Source organism: Alosa pseudoharengus, unplaced genomic scaffold (assembly GCF_046254945.1).
Source record: "Alosa pseudoharengus isolate Yale_2024_CS ecotype anadromous, Long Island Sound unplaced genomic scaffold, YU_APseudo_1.1 YU_APseudo_1.1_scf_2, whole genome shotgun sequence".
Taxonomy (NCBI): Eukaryota; Metazoa; Chordata; class Actinopteri; order Clupeiformes; family Clupeidae; genus Alosa; species Alosa pseudoharengus.
Window position 1 is genome coordinate 4,554,727 of NW_027468663.1, and position 18,661 is coordinate 4,573,387.

The 18,661-nt window shown below is 44.4% G+C and overlaps 1 protein-coding gene across 1 annotated transcript; it reads left to right on the plus strand.

Annotated features, from left to right (window-relative positions):
- The first annotated feature begins 952 nt into the window (after nucleotides 1-952).
- On the plus strand, nucleotides 953-17,166 carry kcnb2a (potassium voltage-gated channel subfamily B member 2a). Its single transcript, XM_076295703.1, has 2 exons — nucleotides 953-1,531; nucleotides 15,307-17,166. Exons 1-2 carry the CDS (start codon nucleotides 953-955, stop codon nucleotides 17,164-17,166), a joined length of 2,439 nt encoding a protein of 812 aa, XP_076151818.1.
- Nucleotides 17,167-18,661: the final 1,495 nt, after the last annotated feature.

Below are 18,661 nucleotides of genomic sequence, written 5' to 3' on the forward strand. Positions count from 1 at the left end.
AGCTACAGCAACGTAACCTTGTAGGGATAAACAGAGCCACTGATATATTGGATGTGGCAGGGGATTAACGCCAAGGGAAACTACCTCTAAACGCGCAAAGGGATTGAAATAGTTCCGAATGCAGCATTGCTGGGGTGTTCCATTATGAAATCTTGGCCTATATAGTTCCTCTCTCTTGTTGAGAGTTTTAAATAGGCAGGCAGGCTGGCTGGCTGGCTGGCTGTGCCGAAGTCTTTTATGAGCAGGAAAGACGCCAGCTAAACATTCAGGCCTACTAGGATTTATGGCCAAGACATTCCTAAATACTCAATCGCATTACGGTCACTTGTCTTTAAAGCTTAGAGTTGCCTGGGCTGTACTTCCCAGTCCGTGCTCTTGTAAAAAGATCCTGTCATGGTTATGGACACATTTTATATGCGTAGTCCGCTACTAGACTAAGTTATTGTGCGTTTCTGGGCCATACGTCAGTCTTTTCACTCACCCCCTGAACACGTAGAAATGCAATGGTTCAAAATGAAGACCCTTTAATCAACAAGGATACAAGGGTCCAGACAATATCATGCAGAACACTTGCCAGTGAATGTGATTGTCATTCACAGTTATGTTGTATACCTATTATACCCATTAGTTTTTAACTTGATTATGTAACACTACAAGTAGTAGGCTCATAAACCATTCCAGTACTAATTACAGTGGGAATATTAAAGAAAAATAATTACATTAATTAAATATTGCTGAACATTTAATTGAATCCAGACTCTGCCATCATGAATGCTTTGTCAGATCCTACTATTCTTTCTCTCTTTTTCCTTTCTCAGTTGCAAGCATGGAGGGACTGGTTTAAACTGGATCCACCATAGTTAGCCATTCACTGGGCCTACAAATTATCCGGGTTGGGGGTCCAGTGATTTCACAGCATCTTGGCTAGTGCAGTGTTTGTACAGCAGTAGTCATGGGTGAAAGAAGTGGGTTTGGAGTCCCCAAAAACCCTGCACGGCCAGCTGGGTCACTGCCGCCCGAGCCCATAGACATCATACGGATCAAAGCCAGATCCAGAAGAGTCCGTATCAACGTAGGGGGCCTGACGCACGAGGTCCTGTGGCGGACCTTGGACAGGCTCCCGCGCACCCGTCTGGGCAAACTCAGAGACTGCAACACCCATGAGACCTTACTGGAGATCTGCGATGACTACTGCCTCAACGAGAACGAGTACTTCTTCGACAGGCACCCTGGTGCCTTCTCTTCCATCTTGAACTTTTACAGGACAGGGAAGCTGCACATGATGGAGGAGATGTGTGCCCTGTCCTTCGGCCAGGAGCTCGACTACTGGGGCATCGACGAGATCTACCTGGAGTCGTGCTGCCAGGCGCGCTACCACCAGAAGAAGGAGCAGATGAACGAGGAGCTGCGGAGAGAGGCCGAGAGCCTGCGGCAGAAGGAGGGCGAGGAGGTGGACAATGGCTGCTGCCCAGACAAGAGACAGAAGCTATGGGACTTGCTGGAGAAACCCAGCTCTTCTTTGGCTGCTAAGGTGAGCTTTTACCCCTCAGCATTCCAACACAGTATATAGACGTCAGTGACACGAGCAGATCCTGTCAGAGCGCATATAACATGAGAGTTATGAGATGAGATGAGTTTATAACAGTGTTGTTTTTGGTGATAAGTTATTCAGATGACTCCTCTGTTTGTCTTATGTCGGGGTTGAAGAATGTGTCCTCAGCTTCTTCTTCACCTGCCATAGACCGGTTACTACAGAAACAGAGAGGCTGGCCAAGAGTTGCTCAAATGTTTATGTCTTTCTTTCCCCCCTAAAACCCATAAAAGGATATTGCAGAGAACAAGAGAAACTAGAAAAAAAGCAGAAAACACTCTTGTATTCAAAAGGTGTTTTAATAGGTCAGGTAAATCAACTGTCTCTATTTGTACATGGGGGTTGATAAACCTGACATATTAGATAATGTCCTCTTGCTTTAAGTATATTTTTGCTGCCAAACCATGAATGAGGTATTGGCACTTTGGCATGAAACCATTTAAAGTTTGCAATCACTCTAAGAGAGAGACACTCTGGGGTCTTGGCACAGTAGTGTAGGATCAGTTTATTTCAGTGAGTGTTTAGATACAATAGCGTAGCTCTCATTTACATCGTTGTCAGGGTTGTGGTGATTTATTTGTATTCTATATGAGGAAATATTACAGGCCGGCCACCTAAGATGTTTTCCTGCAGCATAAAAAAAATACTCTCCTTCAGTTGACCTCCATCACATCTGTGATAATATAGGAGTACACATCATGAAAAGTTTGAGGGTTGCAGCACACAAAAAGCCAGAAAGTGAAAAGCATTTCTCTTCATATATTGCCATAGTGATCACCCCAGGACGGTGAATTTCTTTTGGAGAAATTTGTCATGGGAGTAATCTGACTGCTGTGTTTATCAACACATTGGGCTGCTGAGCTAATGGAGGCAATCTGGGGGGCTGAGAGGCTTTTTACAGCAGCTCAGCTGCCTTCCATGCCCCGTGCACAGTCAGTGAGCAGTCCCAGCGGCACTCACTGCCTACTTCCTGGAATACGGTCAAGGAAAGCAGTCAAATGGGCCATTAGAAACGGCTGTCATGTGCGCTTAGCATTTGTTTCACTGCTGCTTTTGCTTCATACTTTCACAGTTTTCATTGTGAAAACAAAGTCATTGGAAGTACAGATATCTTCTGAATAGAAAAAGTCAGTAAATAGCGATGATTGTTTGTGCCATTGTTTTGAGGCAAGTAAAGCAGCCAGTAGCATCTCCAGGTAACAACATTACTTTTCTTTGGATTGAGTTCTTTGGATAAGAGGCAAGTCTGAGGCCTGTAAAAGAAACTAAATCTTAGGCTGTGTTCAGGCTATGTCACAACCCCCCGCCCCCCCCCCGCCCCCCCTTTGTCAGTGAGAGGAAAAATTAGAACCTGGAGTCCGGAGTTTGTCCAACAGTGACACCTTGGTGTAAACAGACGAAATGAGATCCGTCAGGTACAGCTCTTGGTCTATACGTCCATAGGTTTGTGAGAGGGGACTTGACTCGGTGCCATCTAGTGCTGTTGGCAGTCAATCATATGTGTGAGTCAGCACAATGACAATGCATCCATTCAGCCTTCTCCTCTTTCTCTCTCCATCTCTTGCCCACCTCTGTCCTCCCTGCCCTCCCTCCTCCACCTCCTCTCTCTCTCTCTCTCTATCTCTCTCTTTCTTTTCACCTCCTCTCCTACTCCAGCTTCCCCTCTCCCTCACTGCTCTTACTGCCGAGGAAGCTGGAGGTTCAGACACAAGTTTTCATATTCACAGGAAGTTCATGATAATTTTGCTTTTGTGTGCATGAGGTGTTGGTGTACGATTTTGTTTAACATAAAAGCTTTTGCTTTTATGTTACTTTACATTGAGGCGTCATCAGCAGGAAAGCCCATCTAGACAAGTCACATGTGAAGCTTGCCCAAAAGCTCTAGGAGAAGGTGACAAAAGCATTTGAGGATATGGGGAGTCCTCGTGCTGTTCTTAGTCATTGGCTATCACCTGATACTGAGACTCAGGTTTGTGTGTTAGCAAGGCATTTAATGCCTAATGACTGCGGTTTAATCCCTTCAGTTGTGATAAAGATACTACACACTGTAGATTATATATTGGATATGAAAAAATATCAATCTCACCATTACCTTAAAGAATTTCACGTATGAATCAAAATTCTTTTAGACAAATCAAATCATTTTTGATCATTGCAGATTTAGTGTATAAGAAGAGAACATTTCTTTCTATTAAGAAGTCATAATTTCATGCTTCCATTTATAGATTTACATCTTCATCTAATTTCAGTTCTTCCCAGTGCCCCTTGTTGGACATGTTTCATGTTATTTTTACAGACTTTGTCTCAGCACAGGTACTGTACTGTCCAGTTCAGTGGAATCCTCATACAGCAGTGAGGGGAGGGAGGGAGGAAGAGGGGGATGGAATAAGACTTAATCTCCTTTGGTGCTTTACCGAGTCTGCTCCTACAAATAGACCTCATGGGAGGGCCCAGGCCCGTCTGGCTTATGCCCGTGGTGTTCCATCAGGTCACATGGGTGGCCGAGCCGCTAAGCAGGGGACCGGGAGCGCACTTGAGGAGGTTTTCTCTTTTAAGATGCCACTTAAGACTCAACGTGTACATGGAGTGCTCTTTAGCCCAGTTCCTTCTACTGATTCGATTCTGAGAATTTTTTGGAGAGGTGGAGAGGGGTTTGTGGTTCAAGGAGTCATGTTGAAAGCACAGTATTTTATTGTTGTTAAGACTTATTCTATGTAATATAATAATGTGACTAAAAGCATTCTTATAACAGTAAATGATGCACAGCCTTAATTGGGGTCACAGTTTGGAGATACTGGGCGAGTCCTCCTTTGTTTCACTGTACCTTGTACAAGTAATTACTCCAGGGCTCTGCAATACATGTGGTCATACATGAGACAAAGTGGTGTCAAGTTTACCCTCTCACAAGCTCACAGTTTGTGAGTTGGCACTCTGAACGTGAGTTTTAGCTGCTTAACTAGTGTCCTCAACGGCCCTCTTATCTTTAACATTCAGACCTTAAAGTAGAGATCTGTGACATCTTTAGCACCTCCTCAAATAGTATGGACACAGCCTACAGTGGCATAGCCTACTGTGCTTTTACTGTCACAGACAGTGGTGTGTTTGTGTATGAAAATTTGTTCAGTGTTAGCTGAACCTCATTTAGGGGAATGGGGATTTTGACCCCAAGTGCCCAAGCATGCTTATCTAATAAACTGAATGGCCACAGTACAAGATGTATGTCCCTTTTGCATTTGAAGGTCTTTTTTCCCCCCTAACTGACAGACTTGATTGACTAATATCATTAAAAGTGATCCCATTTTGTTGACAATCAGAAGCGAACATTCACACCCTGTGACACCGGGCTTTATGATACATGGGTTTTACCATGCTGATTTTGAGTCTTGGCAGAGGGCTCCACCCTGTGCTTTGGGAGGTACTCTGCAGGTTGGAGGCTCAGAAAAAGTCATGATATTGGGACCATGTTGGTCTTAATCCATCCTCAGTGAAGGTGCCGACACCTCTAAAGACGGGACTGAGTCACTGGGCCTGGTGTGTGTTTGTGAGAAGCCTGAATCAGTAGGAAATGAGATTAACCTATGTTAAAGATTATGTGAAGGTTTTCCTTTTTTTGTTAGTATTTGTCAATATTTTAGTGATTAAAAAGTTCGCCAAATAACTTAAGATGTAATTTTTTGTATGTAGACATTGTTTTGGAACCCATTGAACATTGTGGTCATTTGGTCGCATTGCAAGACATTAGCACCATTGCTATGTCCAGACACCCCCACCCAACACTTACACTTGTGAGTGCATACATTTTGCCTCTCTTTGCCTGTATGTGTAGGCCCTCACCACATTCATATATTAATAACACCTTACACGTTACATACTTGAAGTCATTAGTGGACAACAGCCTAATCCCCTCTCTTCAATTTCTACAGAACCAGTATGTGACAGCTATTCTGAACGTGTGTGCCTAAATAATTTGTCCCCCGCCGGTGTAGTGCGTGTTCATGTGTGATTGGTGGCTGGTGCCACTGTGAATATTAATTGAATGAAACCATCTTTTTCTTCCGCTTAATGGAGAGGGTTTCTATTACCTCTTGTCAAAATTTCTGTCATATTTTCTCTGTTGGAGAGATGGATGATCATTCATTTTTAAAATAGCACTCAAACCTGATGGGACTACTGTGGTGATATCTGTTGAGGAATCATTTAGAATTGATCTGTATAAATGCTTTATTTGTCTGGGGCAAAAGACTGGCTAAAATAGCTGACTACATGGATGTTGAGTGTGGGCTGATGACATAGAAAGCAGGCCTGTAGAGACTGTGAATACCAGTCTGGCATTGCTGTTAGCTGTTCTTGTAGGATCCTCTTTTGATTTGCAAGGCTGTATTGTATATACAATCAATTCATTTGAGATGTTTGAAGTTCTCAGCTGTGAAGGCTACTGTTCATTTTTATCATCAACTAGTTTATTATGAAATAAATTGTTATCCACTGATGTTGTTTTCAACAGCCTCTTAAGTTTTTAGCCAAATGCAGCCTGACAGAGAAGACCGTTAGTGAGTTTCAGTTGGGTGAAGGAAGCTAGTCACACACAAATTAGTCTCAGTTATGGCCTGTAATCATTCTCAGTCTAACAAGCAAAATCGAAATGCATCTGCAATGGTGGATTAACCAGTAAAATGTAGTCAGAAACTGTTTAAACTATGAAGCTTCAGGTGTGAAGTACTTCAGAGTCCTTGTGGCAACATTAATGTCACCTCCTAAATTGTGTGTGATGCATGCATTTCCGTGTGTGTGTGTGTGTGTGTGTGTGTGTGTGGGCACGCTTGTGCGATCAGTCAGTGCATTCTGGCAGCGCTCCTTTGCTATCACTCAGAGGGGGCCCGAGGGTTCAACAGTAAAGGCGAAGGGCGGGCGCCTTTCAAAGCACTTCTAGGGGTCGACACAATCTTATTAACCAAAGCGGGGGGGCATCAATCTCTTACTGCCGTCTTAACCGCCATTAGGCAGAGGAGCGGCGTCCCCACACTTCATCATATCCCCGCACTCGCTCACGGCGCCGGGGACGCTATAGGTGTGAGGGGGAGACGGACGATCAGGATAGTGGCAGCTCTCTCTCCGGAGAGAGAGAAAAAACATTCTGAATAACAGGATTTATGGTGTTGCCCTCTGAGACTAACAAGATTGTGAACGGAGGTGATTAAAAATGAAGTAACCTGTGATGGTGAACTGCAGCACTCTTTCTCTCTCTCACACACACACACACTTTGCCTTTGTTTGATGAGATGAGATGGCCCTGGTCAGGACTAGTAGAAGAGCAGCCACCAGAATATCCTTTTTTGTTTTTTACAAAGATGTAGTCAGAGATGTATGACACAGGAGGTATTTTGAAGAGATGGAGAGGCATGGAGGTCTGTTTTTTGTATTTCATTGTCAGATTATGTAAGCACAAGCTGTGTTGTGAATATGTGATGTGTGGTTAGATTGCAGCAGAGGCGGCATGTGTGTAGGTATGTGGCTGCTGGGTGGGTGTTTTTTTTCCACTTCCTCCATCCTGTCACAGTGATGACAGAGTGAAAAGCTGGCAGCTCACATCTGTTCCTCACTGTCAAGTGGCTTTTCTGATCTATGTCAAGCATGGGAGGGACCCCATTGAAGAACATTTACCAGATGGTGCTGTTGTATGTGTGGTTATGGCCCACACAATTTGCCAACGTTCAAAAGGGTGTCAGTGAATTAAGACCTCACCTAATGGTCAGTTCAAAAAATCACCAAAATCAATAGCCACTTACCTCACTTCTGAGTGCCCTGTATATTCATACCCGGAGTGCCTACCACCTGACATGTTTTAGCATTCAGCATGTGAAGTTGCTCCTCCACTTTTCTATAAGCGCAGGTTAAACCTTTCAAGTAATTACTACTTTTCCTCTAGATTTATAGGGAGACTGAATTAAATTGATTCCATTAAAATTATACTCTGGAAACCACAGGTTGGGTTCTTTTTTTATAGACATCTAAATCATATAGCTAGGTGATATGAGAAAGGGTATGTAAGTGTCTGGAAGTCTCTCTCTCTCTCTCTCTCTCTCTATGTATGTGGAATGTCTGATTATCATGTCGGTTTGTAAGCACTTTGGATTAACCATCTAAAAAGCTGATACGTTTTGTGTTGGGCATTGTGTTTGCCATTACTGATGAGAAAAAAGAAGTGTTTTAAAGGAAATATTTTCCTAGGACGTACTCAAGCAGAAATGACAAGGGCTTCAGATACTGGTGATGATTCCCCTCATCATGCCACAATCAAGGTCTTACCATGAGCAGTGCTTATGGCTTTCACAGAGAACAATAGAATGACATTAGACAAACTGGAACTTTGCCAAAAACAGCAACAGACAGGGTAGTGTATTGGGTAGACAAATCTACAATGAACTTGTAAGCCGTTGCATGGTTGTGATTTTACAAACGCACACTCATATTCATATACAGGTGTTTGGACTCTGTAGACTTACATTTCAGTTTCACAGAAGGCAGCCACTGCCAATGACAGGACAATAAAACATGTAAGCCTCTTACGCTGCTTAGTTCTGACCAGATGAAATGAAGGGACTCCTGTTCAAATGAAGGAACTCCCACTGAAAGAAAAATCCCACATTTAATTCATGTTTGAAAACACTTAAGTTAATACAATGGCACTGACATGATATTAAATGATAAAACATGTTTCTTCTTTATGGATGCCTCTCTCCTGTTGTGTATAAGTTGGAAAAACTGATTAGATTGAGTGATGTGCTTGAGTAAGTGTATATTTCCAGATTTGGGACAACGCTTTAAATGAGATAATATGTTCATTCAGAAATACAGCAGTCAACTTTAACATTGTTATTATGCCGTACTACTACAATCATAAAATTATCAATCAGCAAAATGAAACACCCACTCCTCAAGCGTTCTCCTCCAGTGTTCTCTTTTTCCCCTCAGTGAGAGTGGTGTGTGTGTGTGTGTGTGTGTGTGAGTTCAGGCTGTTGTGTTGTGTTTCTGATCAATCTCTGGTCTTGAGGTGGTGTGCCAGGGATTCTGAGCTCCTAGGAAGTGCCCAGCGGGGAGGGAGTGTAGTGTCCCTGGGCTGCAGCTGTGGGGGCCATCCTCACTCTACTCTCACTCTGCTTTACTCTCAGTCATTGCACAGCCCTCGGCCAGAAACCATCTAAGAGCTGTGATATGCTAATAAGATTTACATGCGGGAGTAGGGAGTCATATGCTATTAATGTGACATGACAACACATGGCATGCTATTAACTCCTGTAGCGCATGCTACCCAACCTAACCTTACTCTGTGCTCTCCAGCTGAAATAATGTACCCTAAAAATTCACTCTTATTTACTCTTGCTAGCGAGCTGATGGGGGGACCTAGGGTGTGTGTTGTTTGTTGAGATCCCAGATGCTCAGGCTCACGTTGCCAAAAATAGACAGTAGCACTGCGACACACTGATTGGCTATACACTGTGGTTAACTAGGGGTTGCCCACACCCGGCACTTGTGTGGGGCGGCCGAGGGTAAGGCTATGAGCGCGGCACACTTATCACATGTTGCTTTTACCCAGCAGCCTCGGAGGCAGGCCTGGTATTTGGCAGCGGTTGTCAGCGACTGTGTTGACTAATGACTGTAATCAGCAGCCCTTTCTCTTCCTGCGTCCGCCCCCGCTCTGACACACGCCGTGCGGGCGCCACCCCATGACTCGCACCACCAGCAGCCGCCACACTGGTGGCAACGATACAGTTCCGTTTGCTCTGTGGCCTTCATTTCTTTCTCTTTCTGTGCTGTCTCTCTCACTCAATCTTGAATTTTATCCAATGCAGCCGTCCTGACAGAACAAGGTGGGAATGTGGGTGTGGGGGAGGCATTGGAACATCACTGCCCAAAGTGCTCCTTACTCAGCACAAGCTTCTTGACAAATGCGGTGGCTTAGGTCTAAATAAATCGGTCCTATAAAAAAAAACACACACATACCCGTACACTTGCACAAAATCAAATGGATCCCGTGTCACCCTTCCATAAATACCCGGCCGATATTGATCAAGACATTCTTGGGTTTCCTGGCTGAGCTTCTTCCTCTTCCCGGGGCAGAAACAGTGTTCTCCAGAAATAATTCAACCTTCACTCTCCCCTCGTGCCAGCTCTCACTGCAGACCAGGAGACAGACACTCCTCTCGGATGCCCTCAAAACGCAGGCCCCATGAGGCCCGCATGCATTCTGTTGACAGAACAAAATACACCATGGACCAACTTCTTTTTTTGGTCCTGTAGAATGTGACTTACATTTCAGTAGATTGTGTGTGTTGCGCAACATTCAGGTGTGTGCATAGAATCCCACAATGCACTAGTCACATGAATACAGCAGCATGGGTGCTGTCCCTGGTCCTGGAGTTGAGCTGGGACCTCCCTGTGTACTGAATGTGTCCTTTTGTGGCCAGCATGTGTGATCTGTACTGGCTGTGCAGCTCTGTACAGTGTGAAACTGTACTGCAGTTTGATGTGTGGTTTTGCGTTTGCTTTTCATTTTAAAAGCAGGTTTTCTCAAAGACGTACTTGCCCTTCTCACACACGGCCTCACGTGTTTATGTCTCGTCCTTTTTTAAATCAAAGCTCCTAGCGCAGATTAGAGATCAAATCCCTCTGTTCAGCCAGATTGCCTTCCATAAGCTATTCTTTTCCGAGTCAAATGTTTTTGTGTTTTTTTTTCTTTTTTTTTTCCCTCTGAGTCATTGTTATGTTGTGCAGTACAGAAAGTGGCAGGTTGTGTGGATCCAAGTGGAGGAGGAGAGAGTGGGATCAGTGGGATCTTTCAATTAATCTGCTCGCCTCCCCTTGGCCAGATGTTTCAAGGACTGCGGTGGAGTTCAGGTCACACAGAGAGACACACAGCAAGGCGAGGCGAAGGAGGCTGTGTCCCAAACCAGTCCTTAGCCCTACAGTCAGTCCAGATGTCCCCTATCCATGATTCAGTTTAAGTCTCCTCAAGAACTTCCGAGGCTTGTACAAAGAGAGCACATGATAAAAAGCTCTGAAGATAAGAGTCAGTCTTTTAAGATTCACCTGAATTGACAGGACATGACTATTTTCAGTGTTTCAGTGATTATCAACATAGCATGATATGCATGATATTGCATGCGTTGAGTGAACCCCTTTCAGATAGAAAACCTGGATTGGGTGGGAACATCGGACTGTATCCAGGTTAAGTAACTCTCTGACTGCGTTGCCACACAGAGAGACAGCTCTTGGTAGGTGAGGCTAGAGGTTAAGTCATGGTTAGGCTTGGATGATCTCCTGTACCCCACCCCCCTCTCCCTCCCCTTGGCCCAGCCTGGTCCACATGCACAGGCCAATCAGCCTGTGTGAAGATCACTGCTCATGTAATCACGTTTGCACAGATCCCACGCTAAGGACAGAAAGCTAATCCATGCTCATTCCATCACCTCCTTCCAACTTTCCTTTCTTCTCAGAAAAAAAGCAAAGGAAGGACCTGGTGTAAGAGAGTGCTGTAGAAAAGAGCGATGTGAAGTAGACCTGTTTTATATGTGGACGTGGACACTTCCTTGAGAACACTGCAGGGCTAGAGTCACTGATTAATGAGTCCAGTAAAGGAATTACTAGTGTCCTTTGAGTGAGATATCCTTTTCAACTTTGTATGTCCTTAAAAAAGAAGGCAACATGAAGGAACACCTTTACATGGTTTTTGTTGTTGTTTTAATTGTGTTTTGTAGTTAAAACGTGTTTTTTTGTTTGTTTTTTTGGGGGGGGGGGGTAGGTTACATATACCAATTAGATTCATTCAGTTTAACATTTTGTATACATCTTGGAAATGTTCACATAATCTTACAATACATTACAATACAATGAATATCAAAGTTGGAAGTTGGGATGGAAACATTTATACAGTATGTTGCGATCTAGCTGGTCAGGAAGGGCACAGTGTCCTTACGTGCACCGCAGGTGACCTTCATCAGAGGTTCACCGGAAGTAGACTCGCCAGGGCTGTGGTCTGCGCCCACCCACTGAACACGTCACCTCTTTCCAGGGCAGCAGTGGGGACAATCCCTGCGTCACAACGTGGCTGTCATGAAGGCTATTCAGAGCCAGGTCTTTATCCTTTCTCTTTGCGTCACGCGCGGTGGCACAGGCCACTACCAAATGTGGCAGAGAGTGCCTTCGAAAGAGAGACGGAGAGCTCATTTGCAAGCAGGTCTACTGAAGAGACTGGGTACATTCTCACATGATAAACAGAAGCAGGTCTACTGAAGAGACTGGGTACATTCTCACATGATAAACAGAAGCAGGTCTACTGAAGAGACTGGGTACATTCTCACATGATAAACAGAAGCAGGTCTACTGAAGAGACTGGGTACATTCTCACATGATAAACAGAAGCAGTAGGTGGTGAATCCTCAAAGTGCTCAAAAGTGACCTGTGGGTTCAATTGCCTCGTAATGAACTGACCGGCAATAGTAATCTGCTTTGAAAAACTCATTTGAATTTCAAAAACTCATTTGAAACTTTTTTTTTCTTCCACTGTCAATAAAGGTTAATTTACCACAGTCACGTTGTCTCTACTATTGCTGTTTAAAGTTGGAGATTAAAGATGGAAATGTGTGAATCTCCACTCATGTAATGCAAGGTCACTAAAAGTGTTCTTTTGTCCTTCCATGGACTATTCTGTCCTGGAGATTGGCATTTCACTAGGCTTTCTCTGAAGAGCTGGCAGATGCTTCTTCCCATGAGCCAATCACGTGGCCACATCGACCTATGTTACCTCTTGCCCTCTGTCCAGTGTCCCTGAGTTTAAAACCCTAACAGGCTCATGGTATGGCAAAGAGTACAAAAGAAAGATAAGAATACATGAAGTCATATCTCTTTCTGTAAAATGCATTAGGGTTAGCCGGTGAATATTCCTCCGAACTAAATGTGCAGGAGTCTTAGTTAGTGAGAGCATACTGTCTGCACTGTGCGAGGACACTTCAGGATAATTGTAATAGGATTTAGGTTCTAACTATAGCAAGGATATAGAAAGGTTAGAAGTGGTTACTCATTGTCCCTCACTTTGCTTCTCTGGCAGGAAGAATCAACAAATAATTCGATACCTTTTTCCATGTGTGCTTCAATATTAAATAGCTGACATTTTTTAGAACAGGCAAACTTGATATTGATATTGAAATGATGACACAGCATAGCCATTGATGAGCAGTGTATTTCTTTCACTGGAATATCAGCACTTCAAGTGAAATCATTCATTTTCAGAGGAAGGTCATAGATATCCCATCAAGGAATTTTAATCATGTCATCATTTTAAATCTTTGTCTTTGTCTGAATTTATAATCTTTATATCATAATTGCAGTATTTTGAAAGCAGTTCATTAATTCAGTTACATTTTAAAAGAATAATAAAGATAATTAAGTTTTTAATATATAGTTTATGGGTTTATGGTGAGGTGGTACTAATATTTTATCTATTTCATTCTGTATATTTAGTACTTTCTATTTGTTTTACATATGATGTGCCTTCCAGTATATATTCTTTGTTACTATTCCCTATTCTCTTGATTATAACTCATACAGTGGGCAATCAGTGCATGTGTCTAAACATTATATCTTGGATATTTTTACATTGGCCTCAAAAAAAAAAAAATCATCAAACCATCTGATATGCATTTCTGGTCAGACATTTGCACTCAGAAGGTCATACCTTTCACTTGGACTATTGCTGGCTCCATTATGGAGAAAAGTTTTTATTTAGCATTTATCTCATGGCTTCTGATTATCAGTGTGTGGCATATTTCAGCCCATTCACCTTTTTCATAATGAAAGGGAACATTACCCTCTGTCATTTCCACCATTTTATGACCCTGCTCCTCACCAGCCCCCCATATGGTATTATATCTAATAAGCAATAACTCTGGGAAAAAATCACATTGTGCAGCATAGTGGAACCACTTAATCAGAGGATATATCAGCAATAAAATGAAAATGGATGGGTGATTTAAGTCGAGGCCCATGCCTGTTGTTTGAGGGGGAAATAAATGATACTTCTTCTGTTGTGAACACCAAAACATGCCATCTGTGCAGTTGTAATAGACCTCTATGTCATGCAGAGATAAACCGCGACTCAGTTGTTGCTTCCTGTATGGGGATGTTGTCTGTAATATTATAGGTGTACAGAGAGATGAAAATAGAGATAGAATGAGGGGGAGGGGGAGGTAGGACGTGAGCAGATGATTGGTTGCAGAGCAAAGAGAAGAAAATACGGATGGATGAGTCAATGAAACGGATAGAAAGTTGCCACAGGTGTTAGTACATCGTTGAAACTTGAGCATCACTAGGCTTACCGGTATACAAAATGGAAATAGATCTGATGCCAGTTCAAACGTAGGTGACATTTTCATCTGCATACAGACTGTAAAAGACAAACTCCCTTGTCCTAAATTTTGACACTGAACCTGATCATTTCTCCCTGGGAAGACTAATAAAGTAACTTTGACTTTGATCACTGCCTATTTTGTTTCTGTCTTCATGTAGATTCAAGATGCTGATGACTTCCCCTTGCAGTGGTTTAATCACAGCCATCATTTTGGTGGTGTGAAACTTAATATCAAAGGAGGAAACCCTATCTGTGCAGGATTATTTGATAACAGAAAAAGACTTGAGTGGATAACCTCTATATGCATCCACTCTATAAACTAACAAAGTAGTTAATCGATATGTGCTTGGCATTGCTTATCGCTGGTGGTATCTGTGATGAGATGTGTACACAATCGATAAGGTAGCTCTGTGGCGCAGGTCAGTTTTCTGCGGATGGGAGCAGCAGAGCTGCACTGCCGTGCCGGTCAAGAACACTGAGGTCATAGACAGAGGGATGAGTAATTTTGGAGCAGAATACTACAGTGTGCAATTAATATGTTCTTTTCTACTGACACACCATAGAGCACAGCTGCTGTGCGGCTATTTTTGGAGTCATCAGCCTTAATGTCTGAATTGTGGCGAATTGTTGGACCAACAATGTGCAGTTTTGGCTTTGAGTCTGTTCTTGACATCTGATTTAATCAGGATTTACACTGCTGAATCGCATTAGGCAAGACACATGAGCCTGGAGAGTTGTCCGATTTTCTTTTTTGAGTTTCCAAATACACAGAGCATTCTTAGACGGACTGTTCATTTACATACCCCACACAGACATGTTATTTGCTGTGTGCTACATGCTATCTTTTTCATACACTGCTAATCTAACATGGCATCACAAGCAATGCTATAATTTTCTGTGTGCTACATGCTATCTTTTTCATGCACTGATAATCTAACATCACAAGCATGCTCACCTCAGTGGTATCCAAGGTTGTCCTGCTATGTCTTGTTAGTGTAGTCTGAAGGCACAGGCAAACTCTTCTCTGGATTCCAAAGTGTCCCCAGACATCAGACAGAAAGATCAAACCAATAAACCAACAGGCACTCAATTGATCTAGTCGCAAACAGTATCTAAGAATATCTTGTGGAGAAAAGAATCATGTCATCATGTTGCAATATGTGTATTGGTAGTACGCAAATGCTTTTCAATTAAAGCATACAATTAGCGGTGCATATTAAATGTACAAAAGATGAATTTTGCACTCCGTGCTAGGAGTGAGTTAGTAGCACCTTATTCTTATGTGTTCTCTCTCCTCTGTCTGTTCCTACAGTTCGTGGCCTTTCTATCCATCCTCTTCATCATCCTGTCAACGATTGCACTCTCCCTGAATACCCTGCCAGAGTTACAAGTGATTGACGAGTTTGGACAGTCCAATGACAACCCCTACCTTGCCCAGGTGGAGGCAGTGTGCATCGCCTGGTTCACCATGGAGTACCTGCTGCGCTTCCTCTCCTCCCCGAACAAATGGAAGTTCTTCAAGGGCCCTCTGAACGTCATCGACCTGTTAGCCATTCTGCCGTACTTTGTCACCATCTTCCTGACCGAGTCCAACAAGAGTGTCCTGCAGTTCCAGAACGTCCGGAGGGTGGTCCAGATCTTCCGCATCATGCGGATCCTGAGGATCCTCAAACTGGCCAGGCACTCCACTGGGCTCCAGTCCCTGGGTTTCACGCTGAGACGCAGCTACAACGAGCTGGGACTGCTTATCTTGTTCTTAGCCATGGGCATCATGATCTTCTCCAGTCTGGTGTTCTTTGCCGAGAAAGACGAGGACGCCACCAAATTCACAAGCATCCCAGCCTCCTTCTGGTGGGCTACCATTACCATGACCACGGTCGGCTATGGCGACATCTATCCGCAAACCCTACTGGGTAAAATAGTGGGTGGACTGTGCTGCATCGCTGGGGTGTTGGTGATCGCTCTGCCCATCCCCATCATAGTCAACAACTTCTCAGAGTTCTACAAGGAGCAGAAGAGGCAGGAAAAGGCCATCAAGCGCAGGGAGGCCCTGGAGAGGGCCAAGAGGAATGGCAGCATCGTGTCCATGAACCTGAAGGACACGTTTGCGCGCAGCATGGAACTCATAGACGTCATCGTGGACCAAAAGGAGGAGAAGCCCGTCGACAACCACCTCTCTCCGAGCCGCTGGGGTTACCAGAAGCGCCCGACCTCGGACAGCTCCGACACCAAGTACGTGGAGGTCGCCCAGCTGGGGTCTCCGCAACGGAGCCCGCAGCGGCTGAACGCCCGCAAGCTGGAGCAGATGTACAACCAGATGACGGGTCCGGGCACTGGCACTGGCCCCGGCCCTCACCTCCGTGAGCCATCGGTGGGGCTGGCTGGCAAAGAGGAGTCCATGGAGATGAAGGTGGTCCAGGGGCAGCCCACGATGAAGGAGAGGCCCATCACTGACATCAAGAGCATCTCCAGCATGGACAGCTTCACCAGCTGCACCACCGACATGAGTGAGGCGGAGAAGAGCGCGCTGCAGGCCCAGCTGAGGCACCCGCGTGCCCCGCCGCCCCTCGACCTGACCAAGATCTCCGCTATTGAGAAGCGGGCGGCTGAGAAGGCCCGGCAGCAGCAGCAGCAGCCACCCATCATCAAGGAGGGCCTCTACGAGTTTGTGCCGTGCAACCCAGAAGACATGGCCGCTCCCACCCCCGGCCCACGGGATGACAGCGAGAGCGTGCGCAGCTCCATGCGAGCTGCCAGCCAGGTGAAGACCAAAGGGCTCAAGGTGAACTTCACCGAGTCGCCCGAGGAGGGTTCCTCTAACCTGCACCTGGTAGTGACCGAGGAGGACGTCCCGCTGTCGCCGCCGCTCCTAAGCAGCAGCTCCCCGCGGCACAGCCCACACTCCCCGGGACGAAGCTTCGGGGGCGACGGGGCCGAGAGCTCGCCAGGCTTAGGCCCATCCACCGAGGGCTACAAAGGGAAGAACCACGTTGACAAGACAGCGTCTCCGGCCTCCCCGAAGCCCACCTCACCGAACTGTGCTCCCGGTGTGGGTGGGGGGGCTGGAGGGATGGAGAGCCTGGCTGACACCAATCAGAGTGGACAGAAGGCAGAGAACCATCTTCTTGCTGGGGAGGGTCCACTGACACCCCCTTGTGAAACGAGTATGTAAGGCATGATGAGGGATATATTTTTTTTTCAATTCAGATGCTCAGAGACTGTTTGGAACATGCAGGTACACACTGGTGTGCTAAACTACGCCGTAGTGAATAACATTTCTATTTTTCTCTCTGCATGGATGGACAGCGTTTTACTGTACCTCTAAAATGAAGGACTGATAGGACTATGTTCATTGCAGACAAGAGACAACATGCATGTCCGCACAAACAGGAGAGTGGGTCTGTCAAATGGGACAGATACAAACCAAATGTACATAGTTGACAGACATTTCAGTTAGTGTTGAAAAAGGCCTCTCAAATGTGACATTAATCCAAAATTAACAAGTTAAAAACGAAAAGAAAAAAAAACCCATCCCATACACTACAATTTTGATCATGATTAGACTAAGTGCACACAAAACACTGCACGGTGGCAAACAACCTTTTTGTCTCAGAATGCTGAAAACATATATTCACTCCTTTACTAGTAAATATCAGGAAACTAATGTGGGCATTTCCATTGTTAGCACATTGCTCAGTGAGATGCCCTCACATTACTGCCTTGTATACATATTTATTTGATTCTCTGTTAGTCGGAAAAGCCACGTTGGCAATTCCTTGAAAGGCACATTTACAGTCAGACCAGAAACTTTCCTTCAAGTTAGTCCTGAGATGATTTTATTTCTTTTTGTAATGTTAAACACGATTGGACGTTATAACGAGTGAAAACATAAAGACAAAAGTCCTGTAGTTGAACAGTTAATTTCCTCATGCTTAATGGGGCGTGTCACCATCAGTATTTTCTGACCAAGTTATGTAAATCAAAAGCAAAGACTGGATATACAGTGCAACTATGAGCTCCCAGATATACAGATTTTATCAGCTGTTTAATGAAATGTAGTCTCACATTTGTTCGCACATTTTTTATTTCTGTTGTCTAAAACCAGCTGCAACCTTCCTCCAGACCTTTGCTACATTTTATGTTGCCTTTTTCCATTTGAGATGGGGATGTTGCCCTGTTAATCTTGTGTGTGTATATATACACTCACACGGGAAGAGATGACCTGTGTGCAGGACAGATACTTCACTGCAATGACTGTGGCCACACTGGGGAAGCGGCAAGATCATACTGCCCTCTGCTGGCCACAGATGGAGGCACTTTAATCTGAGACTCCTCGGAGTCGCTGGCTGAATTCTGTTTAGAGTGTTAAGGACGGGCTTCGCTTTTCAATATGACACGACTAACTGCAGAACATCAAGCCAGACCTAGAACAGGTTCAGACTTGAGTATGTGTTCTAACAGAACCGAGTGCTCTACAGTTATACTGTAAATACAAATATGATATAAATGTGTAAAGTACTGTATGAATACAGGTACAATATGTATTCTTTGGGTTCCAACAATTGAAAGTGGCTCTATTTTTTGTATAAAAATGTAAAAAGGCAGTTAGGCAGGACCAATTTCTGCTTTATGGTTGAAATTATGTGCCTTTTCATAAATAGTCATTT